General features: G+C 44.7%; 1 protein-coding gene across 2 annotated transcripts in view; it reads left to right on the top strand.

Moving 5' to 3' along the window:
- The window catches only part of GALNT17 (polypeptide N-acetylgalactosaminyltransferase 17), a 436,592-nt gene that overhangs the window by 241,908 nt on the left and 173,010 nt on the right, over positions 1 to 21,674 (top strand). For both annotated transcript variants that reach the window (XM_059896130.1, XM_059896131.1), the window contains exon 5: positions 1,612 to 1,809. In XM_059896130.1, the coding sequence (XP_059752113.1) occupies positions 1,612 to 1,809 (198 nt within the window). The remainder of the gene's footprint in view (positions 1 to 1,611; positions 1,810 to 21,674) is intronic.

The raw sequence follows: 21,674 nt of genomic DNA, 5'->3' as shown, positions 1-21,674 counted from the left end.
AGCTGGCTGTGTGGGCTGGGGCATAACCTCCGTGGGCCTCAGTTTCCTCGTGTGTAAAATGATGATCATAGTATTTGCCTCATATGATTGTTGTGAGATTTATATTAGTCAGCTCATCCAAAATGTTGGGAATGGTGCCTGGCAAGTAGTAAGTGCTTGATAAACATCAGCTATCATGAGCTTATAAGGAAGAAAAACGTGTGTTCAAAGATCAGCAAAGACAGCGTGTTATCAGGGTGACTTGAATATGATGGAGAAGACGCTCTAAGAGCTGAGAGGATGGAGAGAGGCTTCTACTGGGGGAAATTAAGGCAGGCTTCTTGGAAGAGGTGGCACTTGATTAGAGAAGCTTGTGTGGGTGGCTAGATTTCCTGCCTGGGCACAGGGGCATTCCTGGAGGAGAATAGCATGAGTGAGGAGTTGGAGGGGGCGGAGCTCTGAAGCACGTCTAGAAACCAGGGAAAGTCAGTCCCATTTGGTATCAGTCTCTAAGGTGTGTGCAAAAGTATCGGAGGCAGTAAATGGCCCAGGGTATATTTTATTGCTCGTTTTAAATAGAAACATGAGATGTGCCAACAGGTAATTCAGTAGCTGCAAATGAAAAGAGATGGAATGGAGGCTGAGGGTTCTCATTATTCTTCGAAATAATGCAGAGGAATGGGATTTTCACTTGACTCCTTTCCAAAGCCTGCGCCCTGTTCTAAGCAGGGAGATTAATGCCCTGGTTTATGAGAGCCATCTTTTCGTTCTCGAATATGGGAAATGATCCCTTCCTACATCTACGTCGGAGACGCACTCTGGCAGGGGTGCCTGGCCATCGGCTTTCTCCGAAGCTGGCAGGGCTGTACCTTAAACCCCAGAGCCAGGTCCCTGCCTGTCGCCTGCTGCAGCCCTGAGCGGGCGGGCTAGCTGAGAGGCAGGATTCTGCCTGCCTTTGCATTCAGTTAGTTCCTGCCTGCCATCCCTAACCCATCCAATTAGATCCCTTTTAAGAAATCAATTAAATAATCAATTAAAACAACTGAAATAGTCACACGCACAAAGAAGCTAGTGAAAGGCTTATTGAAACCAGGCCATCAAGGGCAGAAGTGACCTATTTGGGGAAAAGGCAATTCAGCTCCAGCAGAGAAAAAAACCAGAGGCATCGGCCAGTGCCTGAGGGGAAACTGAAAACACTGTACAAAACTGTAGGGAAATGCAAACCCTATCAGGAGGGCCTCGGTAGGATGGCTCATGCTTTTTTATTCTTCCTCGTATCTGTCTAAGCTTTGGCTTAGACACTGTTGGTATAAAAGACAGGCCATACTTTCTGGGGCAGAAGCCCTCGTGTTGTGAGTTCTGGCTTCAGGCCTTTCATGCCAACGCAGGCAGCACTGCGGGAACGCCGCAGGGGTGAGGGCATGAGCTGCACGTCACGGGGCTCCTTCAAAGCCACCAGATCCAGCTGGAGCCGCCACTTGGGAGCTGTTTCCCTCTGAGTTCCAGCCTGCCCAAAGCCCAGCCTTTAGCTGCGACGCTTCTATTCATTGTCTGTGGTCTTGGGGTCTGGGCCGGTGGAGGTGTGGGTGAGCCTCAGGTGAAAGATTTTATTTCTGCTTCTCTGTGTTTCAGGGCCGAGCCGGTTCTCTCGCGGATACAGGAGAACCGGAAGCGGGTGATCCTCCCCTCCATCGACAACATCAAACAGGACACCTTCGAGGTGCAGCGATATGAGAACTCGGCCCACGGGTACAGCTGGGAGCTGTGGTGCATGTACATCAGCCCCCCGAAAGACTGGTGGGACGCCGGAGACCCTTCCCTTCCCATCAGGTCTGTGCCAAGCATGCGCTCCAGTGGCCTTTTCGTCCCCAGATCCCAGGGGAGAGAGGACCCCACCCACCCGGGGAGGGGAGGAGGGAGGGAGCCTGGAGGAGACCACTTGGGGATGGAGCTGCAGTGTGGAAATAGCTGCTTTAGGAATTTGGGGTGTCTTCCCACTGAAGTTTTCTTGCTGAAAGGGGACGCTGCATTTTGCTTCTTTCGCTAAAAATTTTCCAGTGCAGCTTATCAAACAGCAGTCCTGAAGGATGGAAATTGATAGGGTGGCTCACACTTTTTTTTATTCTTCCTCATATCTGTTGAACTGTGTTCAGGAGCTTTTACGTGTGAAGTTTGAAAGGTATGAATTCCTGAGACTTTCTCATACTTGGATGCTTCACGATCGCCGTGTTGCAGGAGCACGTAGTAAAGGACAATATTTGTGTGGTACCTGGGGTAACCCAGGGCCTTTGGGCAGCTCTGTATGATTTTTGCCCCAGGCCCCACCCAGCATCCCCTGGAGGCAAGGAGGTAGATCCCTCGTGTTGTACCAGTTGGGAAGCTCAAATACAAAGGATGGGGAATGAAGTAGGTGGATTTTGATGTCGTATTCGTTTCCTGTGGCCTCTGTAACAAATTACCACAAATTCAGGGGCTTAAAGCACAGAAATTTATTCTCTCACTTTCTAAAGGTACTGCAGTAATCTGAAGTGAGCCTTAGAGAGCTAAACGCAGGGTGTCTACAGGGCTGGGTCCTTCTGGAGGCTGGAGGGGAGAATCCATTTCCTTGCCTGTTCCAGCTTCCGGAGGCTGTTCTCATTCCTTGGCTCACGGCTACATCCCCTCCCTTTCTCCCCCTGCTTCCTTCATCACGTGGCTGCCTTCTTTCCTCGACGTTCCTGCCTCCCCTCACATAAGGGCCTTTGTGATGACATTTGGGGTCCACATGAATAACCCACGATAGTCTCCCTCTTCTCAAGATCCTTTACTTAATCATATCTGTGAAGTCCTTTTTTCTAGATAAGGTAACATTTGCAGTTTCCAGAGATTAGGATGTGGATTTGTGGGGGATGGATGGGGAATATTGTTCAGCCAACAACGAATGCTTTGATTTTCAGCTAAGATGATACCCGAGTTACAGTTCAATACTTTTTATGAGTCCTACGTGGGGATCAAAACTGGCTTAGTATTTTCGTGGTTCTACGTTAGAAGAGGTGGAAGGGGCCGTCTTACTTTGCCCTCGTTTTAGGACAGTGTTTGTTGGTATAAAGGGGGCAATTGTGGAACAGGAGTGAGGACTTTTTGCAAGTACCCTTAAAGTTCTTTCTCAGTTTATAAATTTTTAATCAACCAGAGTAGGATTTTGAGATGGACAGACGCCCTTGTTGCATATTCTCTTATTTTCTGGCACAAATTGAAAGCTGACAGATTGCATCAGGGTAGAGCCACTCATGGGCAAATTTATGCAACAAAGAAGGTAATCTTTGGGGCTAATAACTTGCTCAGCTGGCGATGTCTCGTGGCTCAGTTCCCAGCCCAGCCTAGATGTTCAGTGTCTTCGTGTACTGCTGCAGGACTGTGCTCTCAGATTTCTGCAAATAATAATGTAGACTCATCACCAAGGTGTTATCTGAGAACCAAAGCATAACCTTCAGAGATATTTAAAATGTAATGGTTGAGATTACACCCATGAGGATGGCTACTGTATAAAAAAAAGCAAAATAACAGGTGTTGGCAAGAATGTGGAGAAATTGGAATCCTTGAGCATTGCTGGTGGGAATATAAAGTGGTACAGCTGCTATGGAAAACAGTATGACAGTTCCTAAAAAATTAAAAATAGAATTACCATATGGTCCAGCAATTCTGCTTATGGATATATACCCCAAAGAGTTGAAAGCGGGGTCTCAAAGAAATGTTTGTACACCCGTATTCATAGCAGCATTATTCGCAATAGCCAAAAGGTGGAGGTAACCCAAATGTCCATCAACAGATGAATGGAGAAACAAAATGTGACGTGTACATACAACGAAATATTATTCAGCCTTAAGAAAAAGAAGGAAATTTTGACTCATGCTACAACATGGATGGGCCTTGGGGACATTACACTAAGTGAAATAAGCCAGTCACCAAAGACAGATACTACATGATTCCACTCATATGAAGTAGCTAGAATAGCCAAATTCACAGAGACAGGGAGTAGAATGGTGGTTTCCAGGGGCTGGGGAGAAGGGAGGAATGGGGAATTATTATTTAACGGTGTAGAGGTTCAGTTGTGCAAGATGAAAAGAGTTCTGGAATTTGGTTGCACAATCCTGCAAATGTACTAAATGCTACTGAACTGTACATGTAAAAATGATTAAGACAGTACATTTTATGTTACGGGTATTGTACCACGATTAACACAAATTTAATGGGGTGTGCTTAAAGACCCCATGGCCTTCAGATCTTGAAGCGATGGCTTGACAGTGAGTTTCGTGTTTTTGTCCAAGCACTGCTTCGTCCCTGACACACAGGGAGGCTGACCTCCAGCTGTGACGGATAAGGGAGTGAAAGTGTAACGGTGGTGTTAGTGACCGAGGAAAAGGAATGGATACAGTGCGGTGCTTTGGGATGTCCAGAACACAGAGCTGTCCCTGAGCATGTGAGTCACTAGGCGAAAACTGGGCGTGTACTTCAGGTAACGTTAACAGAGGCTTCATACGCGTTTTAAAAAGACTGAAGAAAATGGAGTCGTGATCATGAGTCATTAATATCTCTGATGTACACAACAGAATCAGATGATCTCTTTTTAATGTATCATAACTTATGCAATATTTAATTTGTTAATAGTTGATGGAGATATTTAATTGTAGGAAGGACTTTTTATGGCCCTTCTGATGTTATTAAGCAGATACAATACTCTCTTTTTCTTTTTTTTTAAAATTAACTATTTTATTTTATTTATTTATTTTTTATAAATTTATTTATTTATCTTTGGCTGCGTTGGGTCTTCGCTGCTGCACGTGGGCTGTCTCTAGTTGTGGTGAGTGGGGGCTACTCTTCGTTGCGGTGCACGGGCCTTCTCATTGCGGTGGCTTCTCCTGTTGCGGAGCATGGGCTCTAGGCGCGTGGGCTTCAGTAGTTGTGGCACGCGGGCTCAGTAGTTGTGGCTCGTGGGCTCTAGAGTGCAGGCTCAGTAGTTGTGGTGCACGGGCTTAGTTGCTCTGTGGCATGTGGGATCTTCCCGGACCAGGGCTCGAACCCGTGTCCCCTGCATTGGCACGCGGATTCTTAACCTCTGCACCACCAGGGAAGTCCCAACAATACTCTTTCTTAAATGTCTGGATGTGATGGTTCCCCCTCCTCCTTGTGATCTCAGTATTTTAAAAGTAATGATTATTCTGGTAAAGGGTAGGATGAAGAGAACTTTTTCACCATCCAAATGGCATTAGGTTGGATGACTCTTTAGATACTGAGTCTTCCCAGTAGGCCATACAATATAGGAGATGTTGCCTTAAGGGAATGTATATCCTTTCTGTTTTCCTTTTTTTCTCTTTCTTCCTTTGTAACGTTTTTTTCTTCCTGTTTGGTAAACAGCTATTTCCCAAGGTTTTTCCTCTGCTCTTCTTTGTCTACACCAGAGGTTCAAGCATCGAGAGTAGACAGGTGCCATTAAAGAGGGGAGAGCCAAGTGTGAGGGGTGGCAGTGGGGACTGAAGAGCACATGCCCCACCGAAGGAGCCAGCTGCTGCCGGCCCCACGTGATGGTGACGGGGGCACAGAGGCCCGGCGTTGTCAAGTCCTCAGACTTTTAAGAAAAGACACAAATTCAGATCGTTTTGTGAAATCTCCTGACTTCTAAATAATGGCAATAAATCCCTCTTCTTCAAAACTACGAGGGCCAAACATGTTTCTAGAGTGGATTTGACCACCTGGACCCCCAGAATTTGGTCTGTGCTCTACACTTGCTCCCATGAAGACCTCGGTCATTCCCAAGGACAGCCTAGGTCCATGGTTCTCATGCTGGGAGCTGTGGCACCCGCGGTCTGTGGCATTATGGTGGGGCAGAGGGGTTTGGGGAAAGTGTCACTCAAAGCCGTAGAAGAAACATGGCTGGGCTTCCTGGAGCTTGAGTTAAGCCATCAGAGGTCCCCTGGCGCCTCTGCTGTGTGTCACAGTCCTCTGCTGCCAAGACTCTTAAGTCAAAGACTCTGAGAAGCACTGACCCCCCTCTCACCTCTGTGCAGAGAAGGCTCTCAAATCTATGTCTTAAGCCCCGATTCTTCTCCAAAGTGACATCATCTCTAATGTCACGTCAACAACCTATCATTAGACCAGCGGAGTTTAAACTTTTTTGAGTCAAGGACCTCTTCGATAATCTAATGAAAGCCATAGATCACCTCACTCCTGAGCATGTATGAGTGAACAGAACTTCGCATATAATTTCATGAAGTTTACAGATGCCTGGAAGCCAACCTGCTTATGATCCACAGGGCTTATATTAGGAACCACTGCAAGGGAGTTCCCTGGCAGTCCAGTGGTTAGGACCCTGCACTCTCACTGCCGAGGGCCCAGTGTGAATCCTTGGTTAGGGAACTAAGATCCCACGAGCCGTATGGCCAAAAAAAAAAAAAAGAACCACTGCTAGATATTCGACCTGGTTCTCCCAGTGGAAGAGCCATTCTTTACCATTCTTTATCAGCTACTAGTCTATATGCTTTATGAAGCCAGGCCTGTGGTTTTTTCTACTGTAACCCCAGTGACTAATGAGTACTTAGCACTTAGTAGGGATGCTGAAAACATTTAGTGAACAAACGAATGGATGAGTGACATCTGAGGCTCAGAAGAGAAGTCAGGGCTAGTGAACGATTAGGAAGAGGATGAGATTGCCTTGCCCATTATGCATTCCTATTCCTCCCTCCCCGCAGCCCCCGACAGCTCCCAATCTTTCTGTCTCTATGGATTTGCCTGTTCTGGACAGTTCCTATAAGTGGAATCATAGAGTATGTGGCTTTTTGGGTCACCCACGTTGCAGCACGTGTCAGTACTTCATTCCTTTTTCTAGTGAGTTTTTATAGTGAACACTTTAACGTGGTCACAGATCAACAGCCTTTCTGGCTTCCGTATCTGGTTTCCAAGACTCACACACCTTTGTCCTGCATGGGAGGGGAGAGGTGACTTCTCGCACACAGGGCCCCCATCTGCTCCACTGGCCACTTTTCACTTGCTTAGCATGAGTCAGGCACCAGTGAGTATGTTTCTCCAATGCCAGGAGTGCTGACCACCAGGCTTGGGGTGAGATGGTACGATGCCCACCCTCTCCCCTTGGGGAGGGGGATTCAGGGTACACCTCGCTCCAGGGAATCTCTCCTGACACACCCCTCTCCCACACTCCCCTTACTCATCCTCATTAGGCAGCTAGCTGCTTTTTGGTTATCTGCTTTGAGCTTTTTGCATGATCTCTTTGAGTATAGCATCTATTGCCTGAACATCCCCAGCCCAAATGTGGACATGAAAGGTCTCATTGTAACACAGTACATACAGCTGAGGGCATGAAGCAAGGAGAGAGGGAGGGTCTGAAGACACAGAAGGGGGGGAGGGTGCTGATTGCAAAAGAAGGGCCCTGAAGAGGAAGTAGGGGATGGCGTCAAGAACGTGAATTGTAGTCTGGTCTTGAAGAGCAGGAAGAGAGAGCTTATGCTGTGTCACCCACATTATGAATTCAGAGACGAAATCACTGCTGAGAGGGAGAGAGAAATTTTTGGATTGGGGGCTACAGAAGAAATGATAAATACAGGTCTGGCACAATTGCCAAGAGGGATGGGAATGGGTGAGCTGACCTAGAACCCAAAAACTAATTGATGGCTGTCTTGGGGGCCCAGAAATATAAAATCAATAGATTGTCCATGAAGATTTCTTGCCAGAAAACTACTATGAATTCCGTCGTGCTTTGATACCAACTTAAATTGTATTATTCATAGCATTATGTCCATATATGTGAAAAATAGTAGCAAAGGTAAGAAAGAGGGATATACTATCTTTAGCCTGAAGGCACCATGAATTCATGGGAAGCTGCCTTAGCTCAGCAGCCTTCAGAGCTCTGTAGCTCACAACTTGGGAACCGCTGATCTTTACAGTTCTTTCCAGCTGTAAAATCCCGTGACTTTTACCAGGGGAGGGAAGTGTCTATGGAGTCATCAGAGATGGGAAGTTTTACAGCACGTTGCTTTCAGGGCACTGGCTGAAGCTGAGTCAGGCATCTTCTGTGAAGTGCCAGCGGTGCCTGCCTGCTCTGTGTTAGGTGACCCTGTAATTAGCGACATTACTCATTAATAACTAATTCACGCTGATGATTAACAATTAGCAATCCTTAATCCAACATATAATTTGATAATAAATTATAAGGTACAGGAGCCATTAGAGCCTGTTAGACTCTGGGAGTGGAAAGGGCTGTCCTGGATATGTATAGTCGCTGGAATCTCAAATTCTGTGCACAAATGTATATAAAAGAAGAAGGTTATTTTTTTTCCTCCCTAGAGGAAGATGACTGGCTTGCTGAGAGGAAATCTTTAAGTGAAGAATCAGATTGTCTTAGACTTGGAAATAGAGCTATCGTCCCTATGCATCAGCAAATATATTTTAGGAACCAACTGTGTGCTCCGCCTTGTGGTGGGAACTTCTTGGGGACAGTGTTGGTAAATTACATGATCTTCTTGGGGGAGTTACTGGACAAGTTGGAGACACAGGGCTCAACTGTGCATAATCACACTTTAGTGCAAGTTAGTGTGGATTTGTAGGAGGGGGGAAGCTTTGTGAGTGGAGTGGATGGGAAAGCTTATAAAAGTCGTAACTAACACTGGAATTTTCTACGTGCCAGGCACTTTTCTTTTTGCTTTACACAGTACAAATCCATGTATAACTCATACTAGCCCTATGAGATAAGTATCACTATCATCCCCATTTCACAGGCATGGCTCCTGAGGCACAGGGACAGCACTTTACTCAAGGTCACACTCCCAGTAAGAGATGAAGCTGGGATTTGGAGCTAGTGGGTCCAGAGTCTGTGCCCTTCCCCACTGTGCTGTCCCTCCTGAAAAAGCGGTGACTTGCGGGCCTTGCAAGCTGCAGGAGATTTTCACTGGCAGAGTATACGGGAGATGACACAATTAGAGGGATAGTAGTGAAAATGAGTGTGTTTCGGGTTGCCAAGACCGCCCTCAGGGTTTGATGATCCACTAGAAGGACTCATACAACTCAGAAGAGCTGTTATGCTCATGGTTATCGTTTATCACAGTGAAAGGATACAGATTAGAATCAGCAAAGAAAAAAGAGGCATGGGACTGAGTCCAGGAGAAACCAAGCGTGAGCTTCTGGTTGTCCTCTCCCTGTGGAGTTGCATGGACAGAGCTTTAGTCTCCCAGAAATGATTTATAACAACATTATGAAGTGTTGCCAACCAGGGAAGCTCACCGGAGCCTTAGTGTTCCTGGTTTTTACTGGGGGGTCAGTCCTGTAGGCGTGGAGCACCCATGTGACCAACCTTGGCTCCTCGGTCTCCAGCTCCTCCCCACCTCCCCCTGCAGAGGTTAAGCCAATACAGCATGGCCCGGGGCCTCATAGACACTCTTATCGGGCAGGATATTCCAAGGGTTTAGTGGTTTTCTTCCAGGAGCCTGGCAAGGGTGAGTTCTTTCTTTGGGATGTGCAGGGTTTGGGCAACTCAAGTCCATTAAGTTACCCCTCTACTGACAGCACAATGAGGATGGGGTGTTTAGCATCTGGTGAGGAGACGAAGGTAGAGAATGTGCATTAAAAAGTAGGGGGGAAAAAAATAGAGGAAAGATGGAAGACTAAGTAGATTGAAACAGGAGGTCCACTTTGTGGAGAGCTCTAGAAGCCAAAAGGAGGAACCCGGACTCAATCCACTGTTCCAATGAGCTGGAATGAAAATGAATAAAAAGCTAATTGGGAGAGAGAAAAAAGTAGAATAGTGGTTGCCTAGGGCTAAGGGAAGAGTGGGAGAGAGGAATGATTGTTAACGAGTACAGGGTTTTGGGGGGGGGCATGATGAAAATGTTCTAAAATTGATTTGGGTGATGATTGCACAACTCTGTGAACATACTAGAATCTATTGAATTGTAGACTTTAAATGGATGAACTGTATGGAATGTGAATTCTACCTTAGGAGCTGGTGGCCATCAGTAGATGGCAGATGGCCAATCTTGAAACAAGATGAAGACACTCGGGTGTTAATCCTTGGCTCAGAGTCTTGTGTGGACCTCCCTCTTTGGGGAAGTGGCAGGACAGCACAGAGAACACACCAGGAGATCAAACTGGGGTCCAATCCCAGAGCAGCAGAATTTGTCATGGTAGAATCGCAAGCAAGGATTCGGAAACCAAGGAGCATCCTGGGCAGAAGTTGAATGTCTCACAGAGACAGACCCACCGATACTGTTGACCAACCTGGGCTGTGTATATGATACTGGCCAAGTGCAACACATTGTGGGTAGAGGACAGGCTTAGAGACCACAGTGGTTAGGACTTCCCTTTGGGTCTAGGAAAGGAGAGTCAGAAAAGGAATCTAGCTCAGGGGCCAAGGGAAGCCTGTCACAATTCAGGAAGAGAAAAATCATAGGAGAAAAGCTAGCCATCCGCCACCTTCTTTTCCTGCCCTCACAGTCTACCAGTAACAGGAATGACCTGTTCAATTTTGCCACCAACAGGGTCTGTGTCATTAGGTGAGTCACTCACCATCTGTGTAAATGAGCTTTTAATTTTCTTATCCATAAAACCTACCCAGCATTTAAAGGTATATTGTTCCAGTAGTGGAAAATTTCCATAACAAAGCTTTTGGTCCCTCAGATGAAAAGCTCTAATTGTAAACTCTCTGAGTTTATGGCGTGAGGTGTTGTAGATAATTAAATGTTTTGGTTAATAGAGTTCTACAGAAGCAAGTCACGGGGGAAATTTACAGTTAAAAACCTCTACAAAACTCTACATGCTTCCTTCAGGGAACAATCCTGGAGGAGCCCGGTTGATAGAAGGTGTTGGTTCAGTCAGTACTGGTCAACCGTGGGGTTTCACGCTCCTCCAGAAGAAGCATCGTTATAAAATGGGATCAGGAATAGGGGGTGGCTTTGCGGTGCTCTGTTTGTTCCCTCCTTGGCTTGATGAGCATTGATTGATTCCTATTGTGTATAAACCTCTGTTCTAAGCAGAATGGGGGATACTGTCCTTCTGCCACAGTCCTTGTCAAATTTATCCACGTCGACATATTTTTGAGACCCCAATGGGAACTCAGTGGATGACAATGACTGCTGAAGAAGCAACGAGTAGGGGTTGCCCTTCTGTAAGACTGTCTAATGGAAGACATATCCATTTCTTTAAAACATTGGTCATGTAGTCAGACAATTAGCTGGAAAGAACGCCTCAGCGAAAACACAGTTGATTGAGACTTTGAAGGAGCATCGACCTCAACTTTGTCACTTCCTGGGAAAGCAGCAGGTACAGCCCACGTGGAAACACAGGGCGTCACTGCCCAGTTGTCTGCCCTGCATAACCCTCCATAGCTGACTGCTGCCTTCTCTTGGTGCTCAAAGAATACCTGACCCCGACAGCTGGGAGCACGTTGTTCTCAAATGACTTGAAGTGTCCGCAGCATGATGGGGTGGAGAGAACATGCCCAGGTCCCAAGACTTGTTTTCTAGGCTAGACTTGACACCTGGCTTTGAGCCTCAGCTTACTTCTCTGTATAAAAACTAGATGTGCTACAGACCCATTCTATGAAAACTTGGGTCAAGCTACTTAATGCTCTGGGCCTCAGATTCTTCATCTGTAAATAGGGATGATAATCTATTTTACAGGGTGGTTGTGATGCTTAAATGAGATAATGCATGTAAGATGCCTAAAAATGCTAGCTATTATTATTGGTGCTATTGTTATTATTGTTCCTCTGTAGCCTACAAGAGCAAACCTTGCTCCTCGCTGTGGGAATCCTATAACCCTTTTCTTATTATCTGGGCATTCATACAGCTGGATGATTATGACAAATAACCTAATCATTGTATTATCCTTGAGTTGGTATCCTACATAAGGAGCAGAACCCGGGGTGCTAGCAAGGAGAGGCATTTTTTAAATTAATTTTTATTGGAGTATAGTTGATTTACAATGTTGTGTTAGTTTCTGCTGTCCAGCAAAGTGAATCAGTTATACGTATACATATATCCACTCTTTTTTAGATTCTTTTCCCGTGTAGGTCATTACAGGGTGTTGAGTAGAGTTTCCTGTGCTATACAGCAGGTTCTTATTAGTTATCTGTTTTATATGTAGTAATGTGTATATGTCAATCCCAATCTCCCAATTTATCCCCCCCTTCCCCCCTTGGTAATCATAAGTTCGTTTTCTAATCTGTGACTCTATTTCTGTTTTGTAAATAAGTTCATTTCTACCATTTTTTTTAGATTCCGCATATCAGTGATATCATATATTTGTCTTTGTCTGACTTACTTCACTCAGTATGATAATCTCTAGGTCCATCCATGTCACTGCAAATAGCATTATTTTATTCTTTTTGAGTAATATTCCATTGTATATATGTACCTCATCTTCTTTATCCATTCATCTGTCGATGGACATTTAGGTTGCTTCCATGTCCTGGCTATTGTAAATAGTGCTGCAGTGAACATTGGGGTGCATGTGTCTTTTTGAATTATGGTTTTTTCTGGATATATGCCCGGGAGTGGGATTGCTGGATCATATGGTAGCCTTATTGTTAGTTTTTTAAGGAACCTCCATACTGTTCTCCATAGTGGCTGCAGCAATTTACACTCCCACCAACAGTGTAGGAGGGTTCCCTTTTAAGGAGAGGCATTTTTAACGCCAGGGGATTTGCACAGGAAAATAAGGGGCCCACATTTCCCCAGTCAATCCCTTGAGGGAGGCAGTTCATTATAAAATGAAGTACGTTTATTCAATGGTGAACACACTGCTTTTGGGTGAAATTAATGGTATTTCTTGACATCACCTCTGTACCTTCAACACCAGCCTGGGTAGATCAATTTTTCTTTTTTCATGACACATTGATATCGCTGCTAGATACCTTTCCTTTGGAAGCAAAATTCCCAGGCAGTGCCCTGGAGCGAGAGCAAAGCTTGCAGGGTAACCGTTCTCGGCATTGACAAGCATCCTCCTGCCTCTGTCAACCGACATGTGTCGTGACAGCTCACAGCAGCCAAGTAGGTGAATCTGAATAATGTTGGAAAGGTTTTCCTCCTCGCCCACAGAGAGGTTCAGTGTGGTGGGCTGAAGAGCAGGTAAGTTTCACTTTAAATGTAAGGATTTTTAAAAATGGAAGACACTTTAGCTCTGAGTTAAATGTCCGGCTCCTGAGTTATTCCTGGACATAAATAGGGGAGCAGCAGTACCATGAATTGTAGCAAGTTGATCCGCTGGGGGAAGAACAATGAGGTTCAGATCCCTCTTTGGATGGAGCTGAATGGGTATGACTGCGGAGAGGGGTAGGCTCCAGCCATTAATTTTGATAGCTTTAATCCCTCCTTTCTAGATGATGCGAGAATGTGCTGTCAGCTGGGCCCTTTAATATTCCTTTTTTCTCCTGCCCTGTCTTCCCGTTCCTTTTTTTCTATTCCACCCTCATAGCCCAAAAAGTAACTAGAGGAGAATCTCACATTGAGTTCAGAGCAGAAAATACTCTTTTCTCCCTTTCTTCTTCGCTGCCCCATAGTTTTCTTTACAGCACCGTTCAGAACACTTTCTGCGTCTCCTGTTCCATCTGGTCCTCAGTGCAAAATTAATTATTCCTTAGTCATTTTTAGGGGATCCTTTGGACCCGATGGCTAAGCTACAGATTATAACTTGTTCTCAAACCCAAACAGCCTTTTCCATTGACACAACTGTCCAGTAGCACTTGGAAGAGTTTCCATCCTCCAAGACTGGTTAGTTCTCATCAGGCCTCACCAGTTGGCACAGTGTTTGTTATGTTCAAGGCTCCATTTGGAGCCTAACGCCTATCCATTATCTCCTCTCTTTTTATGGAAATTCAGGAACACATGACTCACTTCTCTTAGATTGGAGAGAAAGCAAATAGAATTTTCTTTCCAAGCTCGGGAAATTCATCACAAGCACTGATTGCAGAGCCTGTAGTGACCTTCTCTGCCAAATAATGATCTGTCAGCCGCCCCGCCGATGCAAGTGACCATTTGCTGTTACTTTCCTGGCCACTGAGACAGTCTTCTTCCCGGGACCCGGCACTGTTTCTAAGGCTGCAGGAGTTTTTACCCAGACTTTCCCAAAGTAGGGAAATTTGGGCTGACATTTTGCAGTCTCTCTGGAGTTTTAGGTCACAGTCTTCACTCTTTTTGCTGCCAGCGTGGCTCTAAAAATAGCTTCTGCAACCAAGCACACAAGAAGCAATGAGTTTCATTTTCTGAACTCCAGGCTCCTGTGTCTTAAACTGCCCTGGTAGCACATCCTCATAGGAGCAGAGAGGCTTGTTTTACTGGTTTAAACAATGTAACCACCTGTTCTGAGTGATGGAGCAGTGGTCCCTTCGAAGCATTTTGAGAACCGGGCAGTGTGGGAAGCTCGGGAAAGCTCACCCACCGAGGAGGCCCTCTGTAGACTTGGTAGGATACCCAAGTCAGTATTTTGGAGTCTGACTTCTGTGCATGAAGTTCAGTGGACCCCAGGCTCCTAAGAAGTTTAACTTAAAGGAAAGAGGAGAGAAATGTTCCCTTGAGTGTCTTTGATTAACACTGAATTTCCGAGTGTGGCGTGCTTGGTAGCTGCGGGCGGTTTCCAAGACAGAACCAGCTGTGGGGTGAGCAGTTCCCACGCTCCAGCCATACCTGAAGTTTCAGGTGGAGGGAAGGGCTCTGAGAATGACTCCTGGCAAGTGGCAGCTTTTCACTTTAGAGGTCAATCCCATCTCCAATCCAAATTGAATTTATCGTAAGCCAGTAGTGTGGTATCTATTTATTTATTAATTTGTTCATTCATCATTCATGTATTCATTTATTTTGCCATCCCTCAGTAAAGGTCTGTAGCAAGTTGCTTTCATCTGTACTGAAAAACAAACTGACAGTAACTCTTAATCCAGACATTACTCTTAATTCTGTATATACCACCCCATTCCCCACCCCACAGGGCATCCCAACAGTGGCTGATGTATGTGATGATGAAGTAAATGGAAGCAAAAAGGCAATGAGGCCAAAGAAAGGTTGTGAACATGAACTTTTTCACCTGGCCTCTCGTACCCTCGTCTCAATTAAATGCTCTGACGTGGAGATGAATGATAAAATATCACATCTGCCATTAGGTTGTTAGCAAATTTCTTCAGTTTTTTTTAAAAGTAAATTTATTTTATTTATTTATTTATTTTTGTCTGTGTTGGGTCTTCGTTGCTGCACGCAGGCTTTCTCTAGTTTCTAGGCGCGCAGACTTCAGTAGTTGTGGCACATGGGCTCAGTTGTTGTGGCTCGCGGGCTCTAGAGCACAGGCTCAACAGTTGTGGCGCATGGACTTTGTTGCTCCGCGGCATGTGGGATCTTCCCGGATCAGGGCTTGAACCCGTGTCCCCTGCACTGGCAGGCGGATTCTTAACCACTGTGCCACCAGAGAAGCCCCAATTTCTTTAGTTTTAAATTGAATGTCTTGGACAGGAAAGAGCAGAATATTCAATCATTCATTCGCTCACTGGCAAATACTGATTGAGCCCTTACTGTACGCCAGACTCAGCCAATTCAGAAATCTAGGGACTGACTGCTGCTGGGTTTGGGTTACTGACAATAGGTCATTTCTTTGGAAATGCGCAGCCTCTTCAGGAAAGAATGCTCATCTCAGATGGTTTCTGGGTGTGTGGGGACAGATAGGCTTATTCCCCCTAAATGGCTGAGCAGAAGCCTCCGGGTCTTTGTGTGTCTCCTCTTCCCTCGGGCAGTGTCCTTGGCCCTCCTGGCTGCTCCTCGCCCTGCTGCTGTCACTGGCAAATGTCTGCAGCTGGCCTAACTTGTGATCTGGCTTCTTGGCTTGATGAGGGCCCGTCTGCCTTGGGTCCCTGTGGCCCCTGCTGGCTGCAGACACCTGAGCTTAGGTCATGTTTCCCCCCACCCATCCCAGCAGGCTCATCTCACTGGGAGGGGGACCCTCAGCCTTCCTCTGGCTTTCAACTCGGCCTCCCCCTTCTCTCCATGGGAACTGAACCTCCCGCCACACGGCCCCACTGCGCCATCATGGTCACTTGGATGAGTTGGGCCCCAGATGGATATGAGGCCACCTGTGAGGCAGGCTTGTTCCACAGTCCCCATAGAAAATGGGAGCAAAAAGTCCCCCCCTCCCCCACCCTCTGTGCCAACCTCACTATCAAACACATCTCTCCATGTCTCTGGACCAAACCTGGGCACGTGTCCCCCTCTCCCCACCTTCCCGTCCCTTGTCCCCTCCCTATGAGATCTTAGGTGGGAAAACCGTGGGCTTTTATTTAAAACGCTTCTTAGTTCTTCCCTGCACCAGCCCCAGTACTTGGCTTTCTCTCCAATTATAGAGCCCATGGTCTGCTTCCTCTGAGCTTTACATCACCTCCTGAAGGCTTTACCTCTTGCAGAGCAAAGCAAAGGGGATTTCTGAAGGAGAGCTGCTCCCCAGGCCCTGCATCACCCAGGTTTTGCAGGACGAGTGGGGACAGCAGTGAGGACACGTGTCTTTGGTCAGCCCTGCCCTTCATCCCCTAGCTTGTTCTCTCCCCGGCTCCTCCGAGACCCCTGCGCTACCTTCTTGTTCGCACACCCAGCCCCACTCTAGGTCCTGGGCCAGGATGTCTGACGTGGGGGTCAAGGCTCAAAACCAGCAGCTGTGCTGTGAGCTGAGAAGCTGGGTTCACATCTTGAACCGTGAACCTCCGGACATCCTTGCTAGAATCCCCTTCATCCCATTCACCAGCGCTGCTCCCACGGGCCCTCGTTCTGATCATGAGGCTCTGGAGTGACGTCCCCACGTTGACATGCTCCAGTCCACGAGCATGCCCTGTTCACAGACCCCTGGCTTCCGGAGAGCCGGGGCCTTTCTGACTCTGGCCAGTCTGTCTCTCGGGATAGCAGCCATCCACTCAGAGTCCTAGGCTTCTAGAAATGTTTGCAGTGCCTGCCTGCCCAGGAACCACACCTCTGAATCCTGCTTCTTTGTTGGCCTGCTGCGCCCCTGCCCCCAGCCCCAAGATCGCCCTTTGGATTCCTGGTGTCCCGATGGATCACTGAGCTCTGGTTGTAAATTGCTGGGACCCTCAAATGCAGTGATTGTGTTTGAAGGGCTGAACTGGGACTCCCCCCGGTGGTCCAGTGGTTGAGACTCCGAGCTTCCACTTCAGGGGGCATGGGTTTGATCCCTGGTCGGGGAACTAAGATCCCGCATGCCGTGCTTGGCGTAACCAAAAAAGCAAATAAAAAAATAAAATAAAAATAAAAATGAAGAAATGAAGGGCTGAACTTTTTCAGGCCACCTCTGTGCCTCTGTGGCTGGTATAAAACGTTCCTTGACTCCAAATGGCCACCTTGACCTTTCTAACCCCAGTCTTGATGTATCCCCTTGTATATACTCTCATGCCTCTAAGTTGTGAAGGAGGGTGGTCTCATTGATTGTAAATTTTTATGTGACCAGGACTTCCATACTCTCCTCTCCCAAACCCTATAGTAGTTTCTTAAAAGTAACTGTGCCCAGAAAAAAAAAAAAAGAAAACTTAAATCTTTTTTTGTTTCTATCTACTATTTATTTATTTATTTGGCTGTGCCAGGTTTTTTTTTTTTTTTTTTTTAATTTATTTATTTTTGGCTGTGTTGGGTCTTCGTTTCCGTGCAAGGGCTTTCTCTAGTTGCGGCAAGCAGGGGCCACTCTTCATCGCAGTGCGCGGGCCTCTCACTGTCGCGACCTCTCTTGTTGCGGAGCACAGGCTCCAGACTCGCAGGCTCAGCAGTTGTGGCTCACAGGCCCAGTCACTCCGCGGCATGCGGGATCCTCCCAGACCAGGGCTCGAACCCTTGTCCCCTGCATTGGCAGGCAGATTCTCAACCACTGCGCCACCAGGGAACCCCAAGAAAACTTAAATCTTGTTATCTCTGGAAAACTGGAATATTGGCATGAAGAAACTTGAAATTGCAGAGACTTCAAATCCTGAAGAATATGAGGAAGGAGGAGCTGAGGCTGACAGCCATGAAATTAGAGCTCTATAATTTGTCTATAGGCTTTCAGGAACGGAAGAAATAAGAATAATTTTCTGCCCTGCTTCTAATCCAGATGTTGTCTTCCAGCCCAGCAGAGAAGAACAAGGGGCAGGGACGAGGACACTGGAGAATTTAAAAATCACATTGTAACAATACTTTTAAAATTATTCATGGTAAAATTTATTATGTATGCATTGTAAGTTTAATATTCATTCGAAAAATTTAAAAATAAAAAAAAGGATTAGATAATTGCTCATAATCACACCACCCAGTGATAACCACTATTAATATTTCATTAGTTTCTTACATGTTTTAAATTATTTTGTAGTTTTACAAAAATTATATATAGATGTGTTTAAAAAGTCAAACATATATTCTGCAAGGCTTTATTCACTCTCTAGAGGCACCACTCTTCACTCTTGTAAATGATCCTTTTGTTTACCTCTCTATCACCACATACTTACAGTTCTACTTCTTGTTTTTTGAGATGTAGGTGTGTTTTCTTAACTTCCTACTATGAAAGATGATGTAATAACTCTTTATCACTCTCCCACACCCACAACCATATTTACACATCCTTCTCATTCCTTCCCCCATCCTCCATTATAATTATATTGTAATTTTGTTTAGATCATTTTTTAATATTTACGTTATTATAACTACTTACAGCTGATTCACACAAGGTTATTTCCCTTTTCTTGCACAGCTTTTTGTTTTCTGTATGCTTAATTATTGCCTTTCTGTTTGTTTGCTTACTTCGTTCTCTATATACTTTTTGCTAACTCAACCCCAGACCCTCTGCCTCTTCTCTGAGTTCTCTCTCAATCCTCTCAGCCACATTAGATATTCTGTCCAGTTCATCTTTTTTTTTTTTTAATTATTTATTTTATTTATTTATTTATTTTAGCTGTGTTGGGTCTTCGTTTCTGTGCGAGGGCTTTCTCTAGTTGCGGCGAGCGGGGGCCACTCTTCATCGCGGTGCGTGGGCCTCTCACTGTCGCGGCCTCTCTCGTTGCGGAGCACAGGCTCCAGATGCGCAGGCTCAGCAATTGTGGCTCACGGGCCCAGTTGCTCCACGGCATGTGGGATCTTCCCAGACCAGGGCTCGAACCCGTGTCCCCTGCATTGGCGGGCGGATTATCAACCACTGCGCCACCAGGGAAGCCCCCAGTTCATCTTTTTGAAGAAGACTTTCCAGAGTGCTCTGACCCTTTCCATCAGGACTGGCTGCCCAGTGGAACACAGATTCTGGGGTTCCCTTCACTTCTTTCCTGCATTAGATCCCCTGTGTCCTGATCCCATGTCTTTCTTTTCTTGACTTACTCCTTCATTTTAGTGATGAATCCTCCTCAAGTAAATTTTTTAGTCCTTGCATACCTAAAAAATATCTGGATTCCCACTTCCCACTTGGAATGATTTTCCCTCCTGTGTTCCATTGTCTCCACACTTCCAATATAGCTATTTGGGAGTCCAGGGCCATTCTGACTCCTGGTTTTTTGAAAGTAACTTTTCTATATCTTTTTAGAAATCCTTTTATCCCAGGTGTTCTAAAAATTCATGACGATATGCTTTGGGAGAGATTTACATTTATCCATGATGCTGAACCCTCGGTAGAACTTTCCAACGGAAACTCATGTTCATGGTTGATATTCTTCGTGTGTGTGTGTGTGTGTGTGTGTGTGTGTGTGTGTGTTTTCTCCATTTTTGGGGACTCCTTTTATTTGGGTGTTGAACCTCCTGGACTGGTTCTCTGATTTTCTTATCTTTTACTTTCTTATTTTTCATTTTTTGTGTTTTGACTATACTTTCTGGGAAATTTCCTTAACTTTATTTTCTAAACTTTCTTTTTCTGCTTTTGCATTTCAATTTTCCAGAGTTCTTTAGCTGATCTTTTGTTACAGCACCCAGTTCTTGTATTATGAATGCAATATATTCTCTAATTATCTGAGAATATTCATGCTATTTTTTTCAAAACAGAAAGCATGCCCATCTCTCAAACATAATATTAAATCAAAGAATCTAGAACCCAAAGAGTCTATATACAGTTTTATTCTTTTTATGTAAATTTCAAAATCAAGCACAACTAATCTACAGTGTTGGAACTCAGAATGGGGGAGGTAACAAGAGGGTCATGACTGAGAGAGCACACAGGAGGATTCTGGGACAATGGTCATCTTCTGTTTCTTGACTTGATAATGGTTAAATGGGTGTGTTCCATTTGTGAAAATTGACAGAAGCCAAACACTTGAGATTTGTACACTTTTCTGTATCTCTGCTCTACTTTAATAAAAAGCTTTCATTAGAAATAACTGACAACACTTCTGAAGTCTTCATAATTCTAATAATTTTTGCTGATTTTCTTGTTTTTATTTTTCAAGGTGAAGCATCACATTACAAACAAATAAACATAATGTTGTCTCTTTCTTTCCTTTCATTATATTTAACTTTTTTATTGTCTCAAGTGAAATCTACCAAACAATACTGAATATGAATGGTGATCTTTATTTCAGCAGATCTTATTTCATTGCTGACAATGAAATCCTTTGAGTGCTTCACCAGTATGCCTAACATTGGATATTTGCTTTAAAGAGATATCAAGTTAGGGAAATTTTCTTTCTAATTTAGTGGGAGTTTTTCTTGGGAATACATATTGAATGTGTTCACATGGCTTTTTGGCATTTATGAAGGCAATTATATGTTTTTTCTCTTGGTTTATTAATATTTTAAATTATATTAATAAATTATCTAAAATAAGGCCATATTTGTATCCCTGAAATAAACTCTACTTGGTCCTAGTGTGTTAGGTTCTAGTATTTTGGTTAAAAATTTCAACCCTCAACTGATTAGTGACACTTGTATGCAACCTTCTCTTTTGTGTGTGTTGTCTTTTTTTTTTTTAAATAACAGCACTGTTGAGATATACTTCACGTCATATGTTTTATCCATTTAAAGTGTACGATTAAATGTTTTTTAGTATATCCAGCAAGTTGTGCAACCATCACCATGATTTTATTACATACTCATCACCTTGAAGAAATCTGTTACTCATTTCCCCTGACGCCCACAGTCCTTAATTTACTAATCTTTCTGTCTTCATGGATTTGCCTATTCTGGACATTTCATGTAAATGGAAAAAGTGGTATTTTGGTGTCCGGCTTCTTTCACTTAGCATAATGTTTCCAAGGTGTATGTGATGGATTTACTGCTTTTATCATGAGCATTATACCTGCTTGGAGAAAATTACAAACTTTTGCATTTTCTTTTATGTTCTGGGCTACTTCAGATTTCATGCCATTTTCTCTTCCTCAAAAAATAAACAGAATGTACTTGTACAGTCTGGGTCTAGTGCCTTTTTGGACAGTAATTCTTGATGACTTTTCCAGGCTTTTCAGTGAATAGTCTATGCCAGTTTTCTGCTCTGTCTCAGAAAGCTTTCTGGAGTGACATTTCTGCCATTCATTTGTCATTAAGACATTTAAAAGCTTCCTTATATTTGCGGTCAAAGCCCTTTCTCAGTCCTCATGGCATTTATATGTTTTTTTTTCTTCCCTTTTAAAATTAGATTTAATTTTAAAATCTATTTCATTGGCCTTTTCAAAGAACCAACTCCTTATTTATCAATTCCTGTTCTTCTCTGGATATGAATTCTACAATTTGTTTTGTCTTTTC

The sequence above is a fragment of the Balaenoptera ricei genome, chromosome 15, assembly GCF_028023285.1.
Source record: "Balaenoptera ricei isolate mBalRic1 chromosome 15, mBalRic1.hap2, whole genome shotgun sequence".
NCBI lineage: Eukaryota > Metazoa > Chordata > Mammalia > Artiodactyla > Balaenopteridae > Balaenoptera > Balaenoptera ricei.
The sequence above is the reverse complement of the archived record's forward strand: the minus strand, read 5'-3'. Positions and strand labels throughout refer to the sequence as shown.